The 22,160-nt window shown below is 38.7% G+C and overlaps 1 protein-coding gene across 7 annotated transcripts in view; it reads left to right on the top strand.

The window, feature by feature from the left end:
- The window catches only part of MAP2K5 (mitogen-activated protein kinase kinase 5), a 280,465-nt gene that overhangs the window by 32,324 nt on the left and 225,981 nt on the right, over nt 1–22,160 (top strand). For all 7 annotated transcript variants that reach the window (XR_010746200.1, XR_010746199.1, XM_066342718.1 and 4 more), the window contains exons 4-6: nt 9,316–9,385; nt 13,574–13,614; nt 14,722–14,789. Coding sequence is in view for 5 of the 7 variants with exons in the window: in XM_066342718.1 (XP_066198815.1) it covers nt 9,316–9,385; nt 13,574–13,614; nt 14,722–14,789 (179 nt within the window). In the remaining 2 variants the exon portion in view is untranslated. The remainder of the gene's footprint in view (nt 1–9,315; nt 9,386–13,573; nt 13,615–14,721; nt 14,790–22,160) is intronic.

Here is a 22,160-nt window from a genome sequence, read left to right as displayed (position 1 = left end):
ACAACATTATATTAGTTTCAGTTGTACAGCATAGTGATTTGATATTTATAGATACCTTACGATGTGATCACTACAGTAAGTATAGTAGCCCATCTGTGACCATACAAAGTTATTACATTATTGACTATATTCCCCGTGTTTTACGTTACATCCCGTGATTTATATATTTTTTAAATTTTATTAATTTAAGAGAGAGAGAGAAACATCGATTTGTTGTTCCGCTTATTTATGCACTCATTGGTTGATTCTTGCATGTGCCCTGACTGGGGATCAAACCCACACTCGTAGTGTATTGGGATGATGCTCTGATCAAGTAAACTACCCAGGCAGGGCTCATGACTTATATATTTTTTACCTGGAAGTTTTTATTTCTTAAACCCCTTCACCTTTTCTCCAATTCCTACATCCCCCTCCCTGGCACCCATCGATTTGTTTGTCTGTATCTGTGAGTCTGTTTCTGTTTTGTTTGTTTGTTCTTTTTTTTTCAGATTTTACTTATAAGTGAAACCATACAGTATTTGTGTTTCTCTTGTGTGACTTATTTCATTTAGCTAAATACCCTCTAGATCAGGGGTCGGGAACCTTTTTGGCTGAGAGAGCCATGAACGCCACATATTTTAAAATGTAATTCCACGAGAGCCATACAATGACCCGTGTACGTTATGCATTATCCAATAAAATTTGGTGTTGTCCTGGAGGACAGCTGTGATTGGCTCCAGCCACCCGCAACCATGAACATGAGCAGTAGGAAATGAATGGATTGTAATACATGAGAATGTTTTATATTTTTAACATTTTTTTAATTAAAGTTTTTCTGCGAGCCATCAAAAGAGCCACATCTGGCTCGCGAGCCATAGGTTCCCGACCCCTGCTCTAGATCCACTCATGTTGTTACAAATGGCAATATTTCATTCTTTTTTACAGCCAAGTAACACTCTGTTCTATGTATATCATCATATCTTTTTTTATCCATTTTTCTATTTTAGACACCTACGTTGCTACCATATCTTGACTATTGTAACTAATACTATAATGAACGTAGGGGTGCATATGTCTTTCAAAGTAAGTGTTTTTGTTTTCTTCATATAAATACCCAGAAGTGGAATTGCTGGGTTGTATGGTAATTCTGAATTTTTAAATTTTTTGAAGACCCTCTTTATAGTTTTCCATATGGCTGCACCTATTTACAGTCCCACCAACAGTGCACATGGGTTCCCTTTTCTACACATCCTCACCGAAGCTTGTTATTTGGTTTATTTATTTTTTAATAGCAGCTGAGCAGTAGTCAGGATCTTTATCAAAGTACTATCAGAACGGGCTAAATAAAGCCGTCTATTCATAAGGGAATGCCCCATTGGGCCTGCTGTCTGTTGGCCTGGTGGTCCTGTTTTATTTAAGTGGCAGGTTCCCTGAAGCTACTATATAAACTTCTACAGTAGAAGAGTAGCAGAACTGCTGCGGCCTAGGCAGAGGTGAAAGGTTAGTGTAGTCACTGCCTCAAGCTAATGGTGGCGATGACTCTGAAAGCTGCAGCTGAGAGGATCCCACAACTTTTAGACCCATTGCTGAATACAAATTTACACTCCTTTGCCAATGTGCATTACTTTAAACTTGTCCAAGTTGAATTTCATCTGCTATTGGCTGCCCAAACCTTTATTATTACCATCTGGTACTCCTTAACATCCTTTATGGTTTTACTATCCAAAATAAATAGTGTTATCACTATTTGGCCAACTTACTGACTTTTTTACTCCCATTAATAAATAATACATCTATCCAATAACATTAGCCTCTAAACAGGCCCCCGAGTTGTTCCATATCAACTTTTCACTAGAAAACTTTTCATTGTGTTTTTCTTTCTTATCATTTAAGTAATCCATGACCATATATGTATGGCTCTTTGGTTTAGAGTCATTTAAGGAAGAACATGTGCACATTGTAGTTACCTCTGCAGGGGCAGTGAGGTGAGTGAGAAGTGGGGGGACCTGAAGCCAAGGAAGTCTGGGGGCCATTATTTTGATATTCACCATAGATTGGCTTTATATGTTATTTTGACCACTGCAGCAGAACATGCTTCCTAAGAGGTCAGCATCACAGAGGGAAAGCTCTTAATGTAAAATATAAAAAATAATTGAAGGAGGGCATTATGGATGACATATCTGAGTAGTGTTGTAATTGAATCTGTAGTCATTTAACAGAGTGAAGATTGTTGGATTCTTCACTGGGAAAACTAATAAATTAACTATGGACTGCAAATAGCTGGTTAGTTTATTGATTATTGCTGTAATTACTGACTGAGCTACATATAATGGGGTATGCTTGCAGTATTGACAAAACAGGAATTTGAAATTTTTATCATTAGTAGGGAAAAGACAGCAGGCTATTTCTTGTAAGTTGAAATACTGCACTAATTATGTTTTCTATTAGAAGACATGCTAAGGAGAGATTTAGGAAACTTTTGTTATAAATGTATAAAATAATAAATAAACCTCTTTTGATATGTAAGACTTGCCACTAAGTTAGAAGGTACAACCAATAAGAATAGTTACCATGTCTATATTAGTTCCTATCTGCCTCCTTCTATTAAACATTTGGGGAGCTCCTATTATGTGTAAGGCACAGTGGTAGGCTTTATATGACAGTACCTGTGTAGGTTTTGAGAGACACAGGCCTTTTTGAAAATCTGGGAAGTTGTTTATTCTTTTCCCAGAAAATTCACATGATGTGACATTTCATATAATTTCAGGAACCTAAGGATCTCCTAAGGCTTGTATAGGCCCAAGGTTAATACCTCTGCATTAAGAGAAAGTATACAAGACATGGTCCCTGCCCTTGCTGAACTTCCAGAAGAGAAACAGACCATGTTCTTTATAATACCTTTTTACTTATTTTGTTACTTATAGTACTATAGTGGCCCTGGCCAGTTGTTCAGTGGTAAGAGTGTCAGCCTGGCATATGGATGTCCTGGGTTTGATTCCAGTCAGGGCACACAGGAAAAGAGCCCATCTGTTCCTCTACCCCTCCCTCTCTTGTTTCTCTCTCTCTCTCTCTCTCTTCCTCCCCCCCCCCCCTTCTCCTGTTGCAGCAATGGCTCAATTGGAATGAGTTGGCCCCGGGTGCTGAGGCCCTGGGTGAAGGCTCCATGGCCTTTACCTCAGGCACTAAGAAGAGCTTGGTTGCTGAGCAACAGAGCCACACCCCAGATGGACAGAGCATCGCCCCCTAGTGGGTTTTTCAGGTGGATACCAGTCGTGGCACATGTAGAAGGCTGTCTGTCTGCCTCCTGTCCTCTCATGAATTAAAAAAAAAAATTGCACACCTTTCTCAAGGTCACACAGCGAGTACATGTAGAGCTGGGACCTGAGATCACTCCCTCATTGATTTGTCAACTTATTCATAAAACCAGTTTTTCATACAGTAAATATTTGTGGGATAGCAACTCTCTGGCCAAGTGCTATGCCACGTGGTGGAGATGTGATGAACATATAGTTTATTTCTTCAAGGAACTCATGGTTCAGTCAGGGAGATTAACAAGAAAGGAAACCATTCAGTGTTGAGGATCAGAAAAGCTCATAATCACCAGTCAGAGTGAGAAATGCTGTAAAAAGTCTGTGTTAGGTGCTCTGTGAGCACAAAGAAGGAGCACCTGCTCTCTTTGGGGGCAGAGAAGCCTTCCTGAAAAGGGTGATGTCTAGGAGTAAGCTAGGGCAAGGGGCCTGGGAGGAGTGTTTGGGGTGGAGAAAAGAGTGTTTGGGGTGGAGAAAAGATAAAGGCTCAGGTAAATGGATGCCTGGTGCGTTCAGAAGGAGCTACCCATGATCCTTGTGGTGTGGGCAGTGAGGGAGCAAGGATATGAGGTGAGGTTGGGAAAGAAGATGGGCTACATCATGGCGGGCCCTGGCTTCAGGGATGAGAAGTGGGGAAGGTGCAGAATTAATAAGACTGGCAATTGATTGTGGGGAAGAAGGAAAGAGAGATGCTGTGGATTACTTCCCGATACCTGGTTTGAAAAACTAGGTTATTGTGATGTCATTGTCCGAGATACTGAACCCAAGTAGCAAAAGACTGGTCTAAGGCATGAGGAAGGGGTAGGAGGTAGGGACCTGTTGAATTTGAGGAACCTGTGAACAACCAGTTGGGTATGCTTCGAATCTTAGGAGAGAAATCTGGACTGAAAATAAAGATTTGTGGTTCATCAGTCCTAATTAGTCTCAATGACTCCTCCGGTAATTGAAACCTTTGAAGTGGCTGAAGTTAACTCAAGGAGAGTATAAAATAAGAGGAGAAGGTTGATGAAAAATCATGGGGAACTCTAGCATTTAAAGAAGGGATGGGGAAAGAACTACTTACTGAGTAAAGTGATTAGGGAGGTAGAAAAACCAGGAAGGGTCACTGAAGTAGGAGGGAGTAGTCCTTCCTCAGCACAGAAATTTTTGCATTGCATTAGGCTGCCTCCAGCATCCGCCTTCTCCAAAAGATCAGGTGACAGAGCCTTACCCACACAGGGTTTGCATGAAGAGGCCAAGCTCTCCACCTGCTCAACAGTCCTCCCAGTGGCCCGCTTTACCTAGCTAAATGATTCGAGGTAGGAGAAATACCGTTTTTCCCCATGTATAAGATGCACATGTTTTGGAAAATTTTGGGGTCTAAAAGCTGGGTGTATCTTATATAGTGGTTGTAGATTTTTTTACTTGCATTTCCTGCATTTTTTTTTTAATTTTTTTTTTTAATAAAGCATTTGATTTTTTTTTTAATTTTTATTTTATTTATTAATTTTAGAAAGGAGAGAGAGAGAGAGGAGACAGAGAGAGAGAAGGGGGAGGAGCAGGAAGCATCAACTCCCATATGTGCATTGACCAGGCAAGCCCAGGGTTTTGAACCGGCAACCTCAGCATTTCCAGGTTGACGCTTTATCCACTGCGCCACCACAGGTCAGGCCATTTCCTGCATTTTTGTGCAGATGAGGAGTTGTATAAATTTTATGATGAATAAAACTTGAGTTCAATAACTTTATGTTATGCATTTTTTTCCCAAAATTTTGGGCTCCAAAATTAAGGTGCATCTAATACACGGGAAAGTCTTATACATGGGGAAATGCGGTAGATAATGTATCTTTTGGCTCTTAAATAGTAAACAGTACATTTTACATTCTGAGTGCATGGCCTAGAATGAAAGAAGTATTTTTCTTGATTCACTGATAAGCTCTTTGCTTTGTGTGTGAACTATAGGGGTGAGGATAATCCTCACACAATAGGCTAGGGTTGTGACAAAGTAATTGGAAAAACGTGAATATGTCGTACTGAGCCTAACACACAGTAGGTATTCACTGAGTTCAGTGAGTGATAGTTATTTTTCTGTGTGTATGTTGCTCTCTCTCTGTCTCTCTTCCTCCTTCTCTCTTTTAATAGAGAACTTACGCCTTGTAAAATTAAACTGCTGATTTGGAACTCAAGTGTTTCAATGGCAGATTTCCATAAAGAAAAAAATGTTGTATTATTGATTGAATTGTGCTATTAGAATTAGAATTAGGTTCATAACAAATAGGAGCACTGTTTGATAAAGTCGCAAACAAAACAAAGCCAAAAATTGCACTTGCTATCCCCTTGTTAAATCTGGCCCTCTGTTTCAACTTAATTAGATTTTTGGATAACTATGCTAAACTTTGTCACATCCTTATTTAAATTGTTTAAGAATTTTGAAGAACATCTCAAAGGGACTCTGAAACTAATCTGAGTCTGGTTCATTAGCAATCACAAAACTGATTAATCTTTTACTCAGTTAGCTTATTGATTATTGCTTCAATTACTACATGTAGTGGATTCTACAAGGGATACCAACAGAAAACATTTCATAACCGCTACTGATGTATTTAACTTGAGCACAATATTTTGTACTTTTTATACATAACTTTCTGTATTTTTAAAGCTGGAACACTTCTCAGGCAGTGCTATGTTTAATATTGTTACAATATTAGAAGATTCACTTTTTATTTTCTCAACTACTGATAATGCATTACAGTTTACAAAGTTCCTTCACTAATTCTTTTGCTGCAGTTTAATTTTGAGCTTCACGCTAACCATATGTTACAGAGTAAATCTTTTTCATCTCATTTGGAGAGAACCAAGGTTAACTGAGGTTAAATGACCTCCTGAAGGTCACTACAAATTAATAAGTGGCAGAGTCAAGATTGGACCCCATTTCAAGCATACTATTTTTCAAGCGCCTACCATGTGCAGGGATTTGTGTTAGGGGTAATGAGAGACAGGATAGGATTATAGAGATTAAGCTCAGGAAGTTATTTAGATAACTTCAGATTATAATTACATTAATATTATTATGGTCACTTTGTTACTTTTTGGTATGAACCATGTTAAGTATGTTGGCATTCAAGATTTAGGTTGGTTGGTGGTTTTTCATTTTGTTTTTGTCTAGTAGATATCTTTATCATCATTGTTTATATTTTATCACTATTTGGAACAAACTTGGAAAGAATCCCTGTAAAAGGTGACTATATAAAAGGATCAAGATCTAAAAACAACTTGTTTTGCAGCTTATCAAGTGGTGTCTTAAATTTTCTCATGTAAATCCCACGTTTATTCTGTGGATAGATACCACCGTCATTTCACAGAGGAGGAAGCGAGGTGCAGTGTTTCCCCACTGAGGTGCTGTGCTGGGAAAGGGCTGTACTGAGGCCCCCGGGGTGGGTCCTCTACTCCTCCACGTTCCTTGCTCAGCATAAGCCTTGTGGCCTGTCAGGACTGCCCTGTGCCAGGAGATACTATGTGTGACCCCGCGATTTCCTGTCCTTTGGGGAATGCCATGTAACTGGTAGCCTGAGCTCCTGGGCCTGGTGCCTTGTTGGTGGCCCCCTCGGTCCTTACCAGGCTTGTCCCTCAGAGGTCACTTGCATAGAGTAGGCCTGTACCATGGGTTTAATTACTGCCCTTTATGGTTTGTCCTTGATGGTGAATTACTTGGCTCTGTGGGACACAGATTCTCTGTTAATGCAAACACAAATCAAACCCAGTATTTCAGCAGGAGAAAATGTTCCTTGGGTTTGGAAGAATTGTAGAAAACAAAAGAATTCTAACTACTTGCTTTAGAGAAACTGGCAAGTGGTATACTTTATATCATTACTGTGACTGAGTTAATCATATAGGACAAAGAGATGTTTATAGATTGCTACAAAATTTTTCCAGTGATTATAAAAGTATATATTGTTTACTAGTTGATTTGGCACAGGTCTGAAATGAAAGGGAAACTGTTTATTTATTTATTTTTTTTATTTTGTGAGGTAAATAAATAAGGTTGGAAAACAGGTCAATTTCATGCATGCAAGGTTTTATAGTAGGAAAAAAAAAATGCATTGCACCTGTTCTGACCCAACATAACAAATATAAAATTTGAGGTTATTTGTTTTCAAACTTGACCCCAAGCACCAGTTTCAGACAATTCTATAATTAATTTGTTAGATAAAGCATAAGGATATTTTGTTTTGATTTCTAGGAGTGTGATGGAGTAGTAATTGAATTACTAACCTACTGTACATAGCAGTTAATTAAAGAAAAGCATTAACTATAGGAGAACACCACCACTGCTGTTGTCTTGTATCAGTATAAAAAGGCAGTAATTTTTTTGACAGCCACTGATTGGAAAGTTGCTTGCAGCCTTCCAGAAGCAAGGGGGTACATGCTGTGGATCAATAACCGGCAAATTTCCCATTAAAAAGAATACCTGAGCAATGTTCCAAATAGCCACTGGCATCTTAATTTTCCATGGAAACCTCAAACACTGGTGTGCCGAGGACAAGTCATTTTCGGACAATTTTTCCAGACTACTTGTTAACAGTTATTGCTGTCCCAGAAGGTTGACAGCCTACATGATTGATATTTCACTTACTTGTCATCACTGTTTGAGTAATGGCGAGCAGTATATTTCTGTGGTTTTAAGGAATACAGTCTCCTGAAAGACATTCACCTTAGTAAGTATTCCAGAGAATGTGTCACAGATGTTTATGCTGTATGTATATAAGTTTTTACATACATCAAAGGACAGGATTGGTTTCCTTTACAGTCTGAAAGCCCTGGCAGAGCAGGGTATACTTATGTTGGTCCATATCTATCAAAAATTTACCTTTACTTTGATTTTATGGCAAAAAGCCTTAGACTTGTTAACTTGTGATTCCCAAGATGATGCAGAAATAAAGAATTAAAGGGAAAATAACCTTGATCAAGGAAGAATTTCCTGAAAATGTAGTACTGTTAAATAACGTCTGTGTTCTTAATATAAAAACAGCAAGGTTAAAGGGGAGTTCTGTTCTGTAACAGCTCCTCAAGACACAAAATCAGTGGTTTTCATTGTTGATATTTTGCCATGAAGAGCATCACTTTGTTGTTTGTCAAGTGTTATGGAAGTGAGGGCACAGAAGCCAGCTTCAAGATAGGTGGACCTAGGCTTATCAATTAGCATACTGAGGAAAATGGGAATCAGACCATAATACAACCTATTGAATGAATCTGTGTTTCTGTCGGAATGTGAAAGCTTTTTCATTTGGAACTTTATTTTTTGTGCCCAGAATTGTAAAGTGAAATTTTATCTATATTAAATTGTTTTAAAGATTAAAGCATAAAAGATATGTTTGCTTGAAACTGGGCTGCCTTTTAATCAAATTATCCCTTCTTCTTTGGATAGATTATATCTTGTTTGCTCATTCCACAGTCTCTATGACTTAGATTTCTATTATCTGTGCATTATATGCAAGTATGAATAATGTTTCATTAAGTAACTGGCAAAGAGGTCCAAGCTAAATGCGAGGCATCTTCATTTTGCTTTATAAAATCCAGGGGAAAAGAAAGAGGCAATTTGAGAAATTTCTACTAAAATCTTTGTGGTTTTTTAAATTTATTGAATTTATTGGAGTGACATTGGTTAATAAAATTATACAGGCTTCAGGTATACAATTCTAAAGTACACCTGTATATTGCATTGTGTGTTTACCACCCCAAGTCAAGTCTCATTCCATTGTGTTGTTTTTAATACATATTATTTTCAAAATATTTCTACAGCTCAAATACTAATCTAAAGTCTTCAACAGTTTTACTTTTAAAGATAAATGACAATGTGGAGGATAACACTATACTGGACTTTCAATCCTGAATATTCACTGTTGTCATTTTAATGTGCAAATCGGGACCAAGTATTCTCAAGGCTGATATACCAGCAATTTTCAAAAGTACTATGAATTAAGCAACCCATAAGTGCCTGTTCCAGTATTCATACATTACTGAGTAATCTCTTTCTGTAATCTCTTTGCAGTATTATTCCACAGTAATGGAACAGCAAGTAAATGGACAGTTAATAGAGCCTCTGCAGATATTTCCAAGAGGTAATGTTGAACAAATTCTAATCAACAATGATTATTTCAGTAAACTGTTTCATCAACAGTTATGTTTTCCAAAGGTTTAAATGCACATAATATGATGTTTCGCTCTTAATTTGAAAAAACAAAAGAAGTATTCATTATCGTGGGGATTGCAGGCAATATTATAGTTATGGCAGATAAAATATCTAATTTACTAGAGTAAATTAAACTAACTAGATTGTTTTTTGTTTTTGAAGTACATACTTACATTCGCTTAAAGAACTCTTTGGGGGTCCACATGGTTTGTAAACCAAGGCAAATGAATGACTTTAATTTTGGATATTTATAAATTGTGGCTCATGATGGTAGCCAAAGCTGCTGTTGTGGAGAAAGCTTTCAGCTAGTACAGAAGCTGAGGTTCACTGAGGAGCTTTAGGAGATAATTTTTGGTAGGATGTTTGGTACGTGGCTTTTTGAGCTGGCATTTTTTTTTTAATAAGAGAAAGTCCTCATAAATGGCAATTTAATTGTTAAGTCTTCAAACATATAAGCTGATTAAGGTAAGTCTTGGTGAATCACTCGGTCAGGTAATTTGCATTTTCCCTTTTAGATTTGTCGCTACTGTACTAGCCTTATATCAGATATGATTATTCACATGTATATAAACATTCCCTCCAAATTTGAGTAATGGAGAAAAAGAACAGTTAATTATATAAACCATGAAGTCTTTTACCCATTATACATGGTCCCACTTGGAGTCTATGTTTTCTAACTGATGGAACAGATAAGGAGATAAGGATATTCTCTTAAGTAACTCTTCTTGAAGTAACTTAATTGAAATTATTAAAAGTTGCCCTGGCCTGTTGGCTCAGCGGTAGAGCGTCGGCCTAGCGTGCGGAGGACCCGGGTTCGATTCCCGGCCAGGGCACACAGGAGAAGCACCCATTTGCTTCTCCACCCCTCCGCTGCGCTTTCCTCTCTGTCTCTCTCTTCCCCTCCCGCAGCCAAGGCTCCATTGGAGCAAAGATGGCCCGGGCGCTGGGGATGGCTCTGTGGCCTCTGCCTCAGGCGCTAGAGTGGCTCTGGTCGCGTCTGCGACCCCCCAGAGGGGCAGAGCATCGCCCCCTGGTGGGCAGAGCGCTGCCCCTGGTGGGCGTGCCGGGTGGATCCCGGTCGGGCGCATGCGGAGTCTGTCTGACTGTCTCTCCCTGTTTCCAGCTTCAGAAAAATGAAAAAAAAAAAAAAAAAATTATTAAAAGTTAAACTTACCTTCGTTAACTGATACTGTACAAATAATCATCGTATGAGTTTTCCAGTTACACATTCTAGACTTTCATTACCTGTAACACTGTGAAGTTTGAATGGCTCAGTTACCTAGTAGACTCTGATTTGCACTGATAAAGTCTCCAAAGGCAGCTGACTCAGCCAGCCTACAAGATCTGGGTTCAAGAGCAGTGCTGCTCTTTCTAGTATTGATGCCGGCAGTAGGATTGGGGGTACTTAGTAAATTATTAATAATAACTTAAGGAGCTAAGTGAATAAAATTTGGCCATTGATAGTGTGTCTGAAAGAAGGATTATGATTACTCTGATTCTGTTGCACCTGAGGACTAAAAAGTAAAACAGCAAAAAAAGGAAAAAGAAATGTTGCATTCTTATATATTAGGCCAATTACAAGGATGAAGATTGTGTCATAATATTTTTAGAGACTGGAGAATTTGGTCAAGTTTCAAAATTGTTTCCCCACAAGGAATATTTATTTTACCAGTTGAAAAATTTCCTGAAATTACTTCCCTACTTGATGGCATTCTAGCTCTGCTGTTATCGCAAACCCTGGGGTACAGTATCCCAGAACATTACAGGTCCAATGCTGTGGCCCTTTGTTGTTTTTTCTTTTCTTCAATAAGATATTTACTTCTTTTAACCTAAAATCTTTTCAAGTTTTTTTTTTTTTAATTTTGTGAGCAGTCCTTGTTAGCATTACTGTCTGTACTATTGTACCCCCTCCCATGATAATAACAACCATTTTTAGACATCTCCTCTGTTCAGGTACTAATATTGCTCTTAAGTGTCCAACAGTTTTGCCTATTAGGTATTACTGCTTTGACTGTTTAGATGAGAATATTGAAGTTCAGGGAGGTTAAGTAATTTCAGACTTGCATAGCTTAGCAGTGGTTAATATACCCTTTGAGTTAGAATTTTGTTTGAAATATAATTTGCTAGAAGTAGAATGGCATGGAAGTTAAAATATTAGTGATGTGTATGAGGATAGTTTGGAGGGCTTTGTAGGAGTATGGAGGAGGGTGTCATGTAGGGACAAGATACCAAAAAGAAAGTAACTGAGATGTGAGTGCCACATATGTATAGTCAGCACAGAACCTATCAGGCTCTAATAAATTAAATAAATAAAGTTTTCCCAAGCCAAATTTAAATTTTTAAAAATATGAGACTCAGTCACTCCACCCCTAAGTTTTGGGGGTTTTTGCATGCTATTGTACAACTCTTTTTAGTTTTTTGTAGTCTTGCTTTTTGTATACTTACATACATTATATACATAAGTGAGATTATGCAAACTTGTATGATTAAGATATAGACATATTGAGTATATTAACTGGGTCTATGTAGTTGGTTAGAGGCCCTCAGACCTTAGGTTCTGTGTTCAGGCCCCAGGTTAAAAAGCATCTCTGGACTGAGTAAATGAGAAAGACAGGAGATAAATGATCTGTCCAGACATCAGATGTTCTCCTCACTCCAAGAAGAAAAGTTGCTTTGGATGGTAACTCCCAGCTCATGGTTAAGTCCTCTCTGTTGTTAAAAATATATTAAATGTTAATAGTTATGAAAATATACTAGCTTTACAGTAACTTCTGACCCTATAATTTGAGGAAATATGAGGTTAATAGGTCTTCTGAATACTATTTAGATTTTTAGTCATAACTGAGAGAAGCCAGTTGAGGAATGAGGCAGATGGTAAGGAAGGAGATAAGAGTTAATGCCTGTCTCTAATGCCTTAGTTAGCCACTTTCTTATTAAGTGAAGTTTATGATGCACTAGGTACTTCAGTGGAAATACTCAGAAATGTTGTCTTAGGAAGTATTAATGGTCCCTCAAGGACCAAGCATCAAATATATGTGACTTGTTTAATTCAAAAACTTAATTATCATTTTAAGGAAAGAAGATAGTCTCCATTTTAATGTTTTTTAGAAAAACAAAAATTCTTATTAAGATTTAGATATATTTTCTAGGAAAATAATAAATTTGAATACACTTGGAATATACAAAATTAAAATCACTGAGGTGCTTTGTAATTAATTACTACTCACATATTATTAAACAGATGTATTTCTGGTTGACAGAAACAGGAAAAATATATGTCCGAGAGAAGAGTGCAAAAAATAAATAAATAAATAAATAAATAAATAAAAAGAAAATCAAATTCATCCTTCCCAGACAATCTATCAAAATTGACAGCCTCTTAACATATGATCTGTAGGGCACTGCAGTGTTCAGATGGAGGCAGCATATAACATGGGCAGGAAGCTTTGTATTTTTACCATCTGATGAAGAAGCATTTGCTGAATTGGAAAAAGATTAACTCTAACTCAGTATGATATCAGGAAGTTAATATTATTTTTCTTGGCACTGTTTTATCTGTAGACTTAAATATTAACCAGATGTCAGGATTTACAAGATATGTAGTAATATCAATGATGTCTCTTTTAATAAATTTGCTTATTGCTGTGCAAACTAATAGTTCAGACTTAAATATTCCATTTTAGAATGTCTAATAATCATTTTGGCATTAAAAAACCCTTCTCTCACCCCCCCCCCCGCAAAAAACCCCAAAAAACAACTGGCTATTTTCAAAGTCTTTTAAGTGATAGCAGATACACAATGTAATCGAGTGAGGAAAATTTGAATTATGAAAGGAATCTAATCATTTTAGCTCAGTTAACTTGATTTTTATATGTTTTAAGCAGAAATTGGAATTTATATGAGGTGGTGTCAGAAAGCTCTTTGCATTTATAAATGCTCACTCCTGCAAGTTAAAAACCCTGGTTCATAATTCCCACTTTGGGTCTTGGGAGCCACTTTTCAATCATTTCTCTCTGCTAATTTTGGTGTCACCCTCATTTCTTTTTAAACGATTCATTTTGAGCAAATTTGTAAATGGCCCTGATGTGTTCTACAATTTAGTCAATTACTGTTTCAGCCTGCAAGCCTCCTGGGGAACGGAACATACATGGCCTGAAGGTACGAATTTCAATAATTGTTTCAGTAAAGTTAGATGGATTTGTAATGCTGTGTTCCACTTATTGAAATGTCAAATAAAACTGCACTTTCTCAAGCTCTGACAAGCGATCTTTTTTTTTTTTTTTTTAAATGGGAGGAGAAAGGGGATACATCTGTAGTATTTGCTTAATATGTGTATATATTTGGATACAGGGGTATTGTTGCCGTATATTTTATTATTTGGAATTGTTTTGTTAGTCTGTTTCTTCAGAATAATCCTGGGTACTGGTCTCTGCAAAGATTTATTTGAATGAAAATATAGACTTCATTTTAGTGATTAATTAAGCACATAAGCATAGTGCACACAGAATGCCCCCCTCGTCTTTTGACATATTTATGCTAGAAACATATATCTATTTAATGTCTTTTCATTGTTCTGTGCATTTCAAATTCTAGGTTTCTGTTTAAGGTTTTACATTTGAAAGAAAAAGCTAGCTTTTAGAGTCAAAACATTTAATAATTAATTACTTGAACTTTATTTTTTGTGTATGAACAAGGAACATTCTACAGCTTTGCTCAGTTTTAGAGCTGGTAGGCTATGACAGCTGGAGGGTTACTGCTAACCCCAGATATATACTTACTGTGCTTTTTCGAATGCACAGGGTAGGGCAAAAGTAGGTTTACAGTTGTGAGTATGAAAAAGTTTATTCTCTTACTATTATTTATTATTACAGTATATTGTTTTCCATATGAAGAACTGTAAACCTATTTTTGCCCCAACCTTTGTAGCTCTTGGGTTTCTGTATATGAAACAAAACAAAACAATAAATGGAATTTTTTTTTTCTCTAGAATTGAATTCAGCTCTAGTTAATGAATTGAAAATTTTCACTAGTTATCTCTTCTTTTTTCAGCACTGTTTAAAATTTGAATAATGACAGTAATAGAGTATTATGTAATATACAGGTTGTATAATTCTGTAACCTATATACTAAATAGAATCCAACCATGGTCTATCTAGCAACAAGCTAATTAACCTTCGTAGTGAAATGAGAAACTTGTGGCAAATTATAGGTTAATTAGAACTGTATCCTCAGAACACAAAACTGATCAAGATTCTTTACTTGTAGGTGAATACCCGGGCCGGACCCTCTCAGCACAACAGCCCAACAGTCTCAGATGCTCTTCCAAGCAATAGGTGAGAGCAAGCAAGTGAAGTGTGCCCATAAGCAGGCTTAACTACAAAGCTGGGGTGGGGAAGAGGTGTGTGGGATGTCTCTTTTCTGTAGGACCAAAGAAATGTGTATATGGCTAAGTAGAAATTTGATCAGTTAGGTAACCCTAGCTACATATCAGCTGAAAAGAAAGAACCTCACAGAGAAAGATGAAATCCAACATGTTAGCCCTGGCCAGATAGCTTGGTTGGTTAGAGCATCGTGCTGAAGCACAGAGGTTGCCAGTTGGATCCCCAGTCAGAGCACATACAGGAACAGATTGATGTTCCTGTCTCTATCTCTCTCTGCCTCTCCCTCTAAACTCAATAAAATAAACATTAAAAAAATGAAAGAAAGAAATTCAACGTGTTAAACTGTTGATTTTGGTTTATGGAATGGTTTTCTTTCAGCCACCAAATTATACAGACAACTCAGTGCCTTTGATTATTTCATGTCTTGATGATCTGGTTTATAAATGTTTTAATGCTCTTTTTTTCTTGCTTGTCCATTTTTTAGCAGTATCATTATTTACTGGCATTTTAAGCAGAAAGAAGCAAAGAAAGAGTAAAGTGATAAAATTTAAATTGGCCATGTTGCTCATTTTTGTATCTTTGGTTGCACATGAGATCAGAGCTGTTTTGGAAGGAAGATAATTTTCATTAATTCATGCTAACATTGACCCACACAGTGATGGATGTTACAGACTTGAACCTTTTCAAAGTGTTTTTCTGGCAAGCTTGTAAACAGTGCTCAAGTAGAAGGAGCAACCTGCTTACGCTGATAGAGTCTTAGTTCATCTTTGTTATACATTCATATTCAGCTAGTAAACGTGTTATTGCACATGCATACCTTGGAGATATTGTGGGTTCCATTTTAGACCGCCACAGTAAAGTGAGTCACACAAATTTTTTGGTTTCCTTGTGCATATAAAAGTTATGTTTATGTTATATTTTAGTCTATTAGATGTGTAGTAGCATTACGTCTAAAAATGTATATACCTTAATTAAAACATACTATATTGCTACAAAGTGTTAACCATCATCTGAGCCTTGGGCAAGTCCCAGTTGTTTTGCTGGTGGAGGATCTTGCCTTGGTGTTGATGGCTGCTGACTGATCAGAGTGGTGGTTGTTGCAGGTTGGGGCGGCTGTGGCAATTTCTTAAAATAAGACAACAGTGAAGTTTGCTGCATTGATTGCCCTTCTCTCACAAATGATTTCTCTGTCATATGCAATGCTGTTTGACAGCCTTTACCCACAGTAGAACTTCTTTCAAAATTGGAATCAGTCCTCTCAAATTCTCCCACTGCTTTATCAACTAAGTTTGTGTAATATTCTAAATCTTTGTTGTTATTTTAACAATCTTCATAGTACCTTTCCCAGGAGTAGATTCCATCTCAAGAAACCCCTTCCTTTGCTTATCCAAAAGAAAAAACTCCTCATTTATTAGTTTTATCATGAGATTGCAACAATTCACTCATATCTTCAGGCTCCATTTTTTTTTAAGGTGAGAGGAGGGGAAATAGGCAGACTCTCGCATGCGCCCCATCCAGGTCCACTCGGCAACTCCATCTGGGTTGCTTGAGTACTGAGCTATTTTTAGTGCCTGAAGCTGACATGTTCTGACCAACCAAACCATCCTCAGCGCCTGGGACCACACTCAAATCAATTGAGCCATTGGCTGCAGGAGGGGAAGAGGGAGAGAAGGGGGAGAGAAAGGGGAAAGAAGCAGATGGCCCTGGCTGGTGGCTCAGTGTAAAGAGCATTGGCCTGGCATATGAATGTCCTGGGTTCAATTCCCGGTCAGGGTGCATAGGAGAAGTGACCAGGCTCCACTTTGAATTCTAATTCTCTTGCTATTTCTACTACATCTGCAGTTACTTCCTCCACTGGTGTCTTGAACTCCTTAAAGTCACCCATGAGGGTTGGATTCAGCTTCTCATGAATCACGAATGTTCTTAATGGCATCTAGAATGAAGAATTATTTCCAGAAGTTTTTCAATTTACTTTGCCCAGATTCTTCAGAGGAATCTCTGACCATGGCAGCTACAAACTATATTTCTTAAATAAGAGTTGAAAATCAAAATTACTCTTTGATCCATGGGCTGCAGAATGGATGTATTAGCAGGCATGAAAAACAACATTAATCTCATTGTACATCTTTATCAGAGCTCTTGGTGACCAGGCACATTGTCAACGAGCAGTGATATCAGGAAAGAAAGAAAATTTTTTTGTGTTGTAGTTCTTAATAGTGTTCTTAAAATATTCAGTAAACCATGTTGTAAACAGACATGCTGTCATCCAGGCTTTGATGTTCCATTTATGAACTGAGGTAGAATAGATTTAGCATAATTTTTAAGGGCCCTAGGATTTTCAGAATGGTAAATGAGCACTGGCTTCAACATCAATTCACCAGCTGCATTAGCCCCCAACAAGAAAGTCAGCCTGTCCTTTGAAGCTTTGAAGCTGTCATTGACTTTTCCTCTCTAGCTATCTCTTGAATGCTTAGAGGCCATCGTAGGGTTATTGATCGGTCTCATTTCAATATTGTTTTGTGTCAGAGAAAAGGGAAACCAGGGGAGAGAGAGATGGGAATGGCCAGTCAGTGGAGCAGTTAGAACACACACGTTTATTAAGTTTGCTGTCTTATATGGGTGTGATTCATGGCTCCCCCAAACAATTACAATAGTAACAGCAAAGATCACTGATCGCAGAGCATCATAACAAGTACGCTAATAATGAAAAAGTTTGAAATACTGCAAGAATTACCAAAATGTGACACAAGCACAAAGTGAGCAAATGCTGTTAGAAAAATGTCACCAGTAGACTTGCTCAATGCAGGATTGCTGCACACCTTCACTTTGTAAAAAAACACAGTATCTGCAAAGTAAAATAAAGCAAAGCACAATAAAACAAGATGTGCCTGTATTTGACTAGGACCCTGTGAAGGTGATTGCTCTGTGTGTATGTATTCACATTGGTGACTGACAGGCCAACGTCAAACCACAAACCTTTCTATTCTGTGGCCAGGTTGTTTCTGGGTTTGGGGCTGTAGCCAGTGTTTGCACAGCCCTTTATCAGCTGAGATGTAGTTTAGGCTTCTATATGCCCTTCTATACCTCTCCCCTCTTCTATACCCCTCTTAACCTTGAGTCTTGTTTTGTTGGGTTTTTTTTTGCCAGGGGACTTGACTGTAGGTAATTTAATCTCTATCTTTACTCTCCTGACCCGTCTGCAAAAGTCACTTCCTTGATTGCTTTATTATAGTGTCAGTGTATCTACCCACCAGCTTTCCTACTGTGAACACGCTACTCTTAAAATATGTTCTCTCCCTAAACAATTCATTCTGTCTTAAAATATGTTCTCTTCCTAAACAATTCATTCTGTCTTAAAATACATCTGGAGGTTATTCACCAACGGATCATCTGTTTTGTAGTCATGGGGTAGGTCTTTTAGTTCCTGTCCAGAGGCTTGACCCTGCCAGTCAATGCTTTGTAGCTTCTCGCTTCCTGTTTGTTGGGCACGTGAGCCATGGCCCAACAGAGTGGATGCAGGGGGACTGGGGGTCACTCGTTACACTCAATTCAAAGAGGGCAGGACACTTAATTATTATCACTACTTTCAGAAAAGATGTTGTTCAGACAGTCTGACCATAAGTCTTGAGGAAAAACCAGGACTTTTTCTGGTGTTCGAAGTCAAATTTTATAATGATATGAAAAGAGGACGGAGTTGAAGAGGATGGTAAGACAGAGAAGAAGCGGGAGAACTTATCACTTCTGTCAAGTTTGGTTTAACAACAAGAGTTAATTAGCTTGGTTTTGAAAAATGTATCATTTATATTCCTAGAGTATTATAAAATCTTCAGGTTGGACAGAGACTGTCTGATTGAGTGGTTCTTAGCCTTTTGTTATAGCATTGTTCCTTAGGGTGTGACAGTCTCCCAAACAGTAACAGTGGTTTGTTCCACTAGTCTTTTCTGATATGGGAGGAATGCAATTTGAAAAAGTCCTACAGGTGATTTTAATATGCCACCCTGGGTTAGCCATGTTCTGTCCCCCATTTTGATAACTAATCAAAAGTATTTATCAAGTGCCTTCTATTCGTTAGGTGCTGCCCTATGCACTAGAAATTTGGTGTGGTCCTTGTTCTTCAGAGGTTGCTATCTTATAGGCATACAAACAGAAAAAATCCAAATATACAGATAATTATACTTTATAATTAGTTACAAAGAAAACATGCAAGTTTTTTTTTTATTATATATATATATATATATATATATATATATATTTATTTATTTTTGTATTTTTCTGAAGCTGAAAACGGGGAGAGACAGTCAGACAGACTCCCGCATGCGCCCGACCGGGATCCACCCGGCACGCCCACCAGGGGTGACACTCTGCCCACCAGGGGGCGATACTCTGCCCCTCCGGGGCGTAGCTCTGCCGCGACCAGAGCCACTCTAGCGCCTGGGGCAGAGGCCAAGGAGCCATCCCCAGCGCCCGGGCCATCTTTGCTCCAATGGAGCCTTGGCTGCGGGAGGGGAAGAGAGAGACAGAGAGGAAGAAGGGGGGGGGTGGAGAAGCAAATGGGCGCTTCTCCTATATGCCCTGGCCGGGAATCGAACCCAGGTCCCCCGCACGCCAAACCGACGCTCTACCGCTGAGCCAACCGGCCAAGGCTGAAAACATTCAAGTTTTGAAGAGAGAGCAGACTGGGCAGGAATATTTAGATTTAGATTTAGAATGAGTGCTCAGGGAGGATTCTGAGGAAGAGTGACCTTCCCCAGAAGAATGGGAAAGACCTAGCCATACAAAGAGTCAGAAAAGGGCATTTCAGAGGGAGGGAGAGCATATGTATGTGAAAGCCCTGACATGGAAGAGGCTCAACATCTCTGTAGGTAGGCAAGTTTGTCTGGCGCTCGGGCAGGGGTGCTGAGTCGGGGGAAGTTGTGTAGAGAAGGGAGGACAGCAACAGGAGTAATGGGAGGAGAGGAGGTTGTCGGGCGCCAGATCGTGCAGGGCTGTGTTTGAGTTTTTCTCTCGTGTTCTGGCAGACCATTAGATGACTTTCAGCAGGCGAGTGCCATGACCAGCTCTGGGTTTATAGAAGACCCTTTGCCTGCGGTGTGGAGAATGAGAAGGGGAAGCCCAGTCTAACCCTGCTGTTCTTATTTGCTTGACTCCCCCCTCCTAGTCAGGTGATCGACCAGGCTCTTCCTGAACATCTCTGTGGCAGGAATACACTTTATTGGCCTAAACTGCCCCTTCCATTTTCATGCAGCTAAATCTTAGAATGTTCTTTTTCATGAGCTGAGATTTGTCTCCCTTTGCAACTCACTCATAAAGATTTGGCGTAGTCCTCAGAACGGGGCTGTTCTTTCATCTAGGTGATAACTCTTCCACTTGTCTCCCCTCTAAACATACTTCTCCAAGATTCCCTGTCTCAATAAATTCTCCCATACCTACGCATTGCTTACTCCAGATGACCTGCCAGTCATCCCGCACTCCTCCTGGGGCTTCCTCATCCCCACATCTAGTTCATCCCTACTTTTGTAGGTTCTGCTTTCTGAGTCACTCTGGAGTATGTCTGCTTGTCAGTACCCCTGTTGCTGCAAAGGTCGTTCAGGCTCTAGATCACTGCTACAGCTTCCTACTAGCTTCCTCCCTTCAGTCTTGCCCAGTGAAGTCCCTCCTCCACAGTCAGCATTATCTTGCTAATGTGAGCTCTGAGCCCATCATTCCCCCTTTCACTGCTTCTCGCAGTCTTAGGGGTAAGAGTGCCCTCCACAGTGGGTAAGCACTGGCCTTTCACATGTGTGTCCTCTGCCCATTCCAGTGCCCTGGCCTGCCACTCTGCCCCTTTTTACCTGACACTCCACATCTGCTGATGCCTGTGCAGTGCCCTTAAGTGGACCACGTTTCTTCTCGCTGATGGATTTTCACACCTGCTGCTTCAGCTTTCCTGCTTTGTCCCTCTGTTAATCCCCCCCCTCCACCTTCAGTTTGGCTAACCTTGGTCATCTCTGAGGAACAAAGTTGTTCTCTTTTTTTAAAAACCATCCCTAATTACTACCCTGGTCTACACTAGGTACCCCTTCTGTGAATTCCTATAATCCCCCCATGTATGCCTTACTGGAGAAGTTAGCATGTCATAGTATAATCGCCTCTGTCCCCAGGAGAGTCTGTGCTCTTTGAGGGCAATGACTGTAACATACTCATTGTCAAATTCCCAATTCCTGGCATGATGTTTGGGACATAGGAAATAGTAATGCTTGCATGAATAAATGAATGAACGAACTAATTAACTAAGATAACCTTTAAGTCTTGTCTCTGAATTAAATTGTCTTAACTCATTCCGCTTTTCTGGTAAGACATTTCTAGCCCTCTCACCCTTTTACTGATCTTTGGATGTTTCAGTGTCCCTCCTAAAGTGTCATAATCAGGTTACAGTTATATCACATTTAAGCTTTTAAAAAAAATTTAAAAGTCCCTGTGACCATACAGATAAAGAAAATATCGAGTAAACAGGACACAAAGAAAATACCAATGGTATATATATTTTAATAAGACAAAGTTGGTATTCAGATATTGGCATAATGAATGAAATCATCTTCTTCCTCTGTTACTCTCAGAGTTTGAATTGGTCTTTGCATTAGGTGGATGGCTGTTTGTTAAACTGAGCTTACTAGTACTGATGGTGTTCCTAGGCCATAATTACAGAATCCAAGTCCCACTGCTAAGGCAAGGCCTTTCCCAAACATAGTGGTTTTCATTTCTGTAAAATTAGGATGATTAGACTTTCAATTTATCTACCTCTGATGTTAGAAGATTGATGAAGTTGTATTAAGGAATCATGCTTTGTTTCTTGGAAAAAGGTGTTTTGTAAATGTAGTGAATCAAAATGTTATTATTTCAAATTGTATAATAAAATGGAATCTCTGTGGAGAAACATTGCCTGGGCATGGTTTGGTTATTTTTGTTTTAACAATAACTGCAACTAGTAAATTAGGAGTCATCTTTGGGAATAGAAGGATCTCAATGTTTCTCCGGGAAAAGAAAGTATGTGTTTGTGTTAAGAGAGAGAGACTGACTTAGTGCAAGGTCTGTACCTTCCTTGTTGTTTTTTATAAATTAAGAATAAATATACCACACCGGCCATTTTCCCTAAACTCATGCACAGGGGAATAGTTATTGTAAGTATTAAATCAGGAAAATAAGTAATAGCATTTAGCGAAGTGCCTGGCACATGGTCATCACTCAGTAAATGGTAGCTGCTCTTATTTTTAAACTGGACTGATTTAAACAGTTGTTTATTTTTTGGTATATGTGTCAGCTTTAGTTCCAGGCTACAAAATTCTT

This window comes from Saccopteryx leptura, chromosome 6 (genome assembly GCF_036850995.1).
Source record: "Saccopteryx leptura isolate mSacLep1 chromosome 6, mSacLep1_pri_phased_curated, whole genome shotgun sequence".
NCBI classification, from domain to species: Eukaryota; Metazoa; Chordata; class Mammalia; order Chiroptera; family Emballonuridae; genus Saccopteryx; species Saccopteryx leptura.
This window is presented reverse-complemented; position numbering and strand designations above follow the sequence as displayed.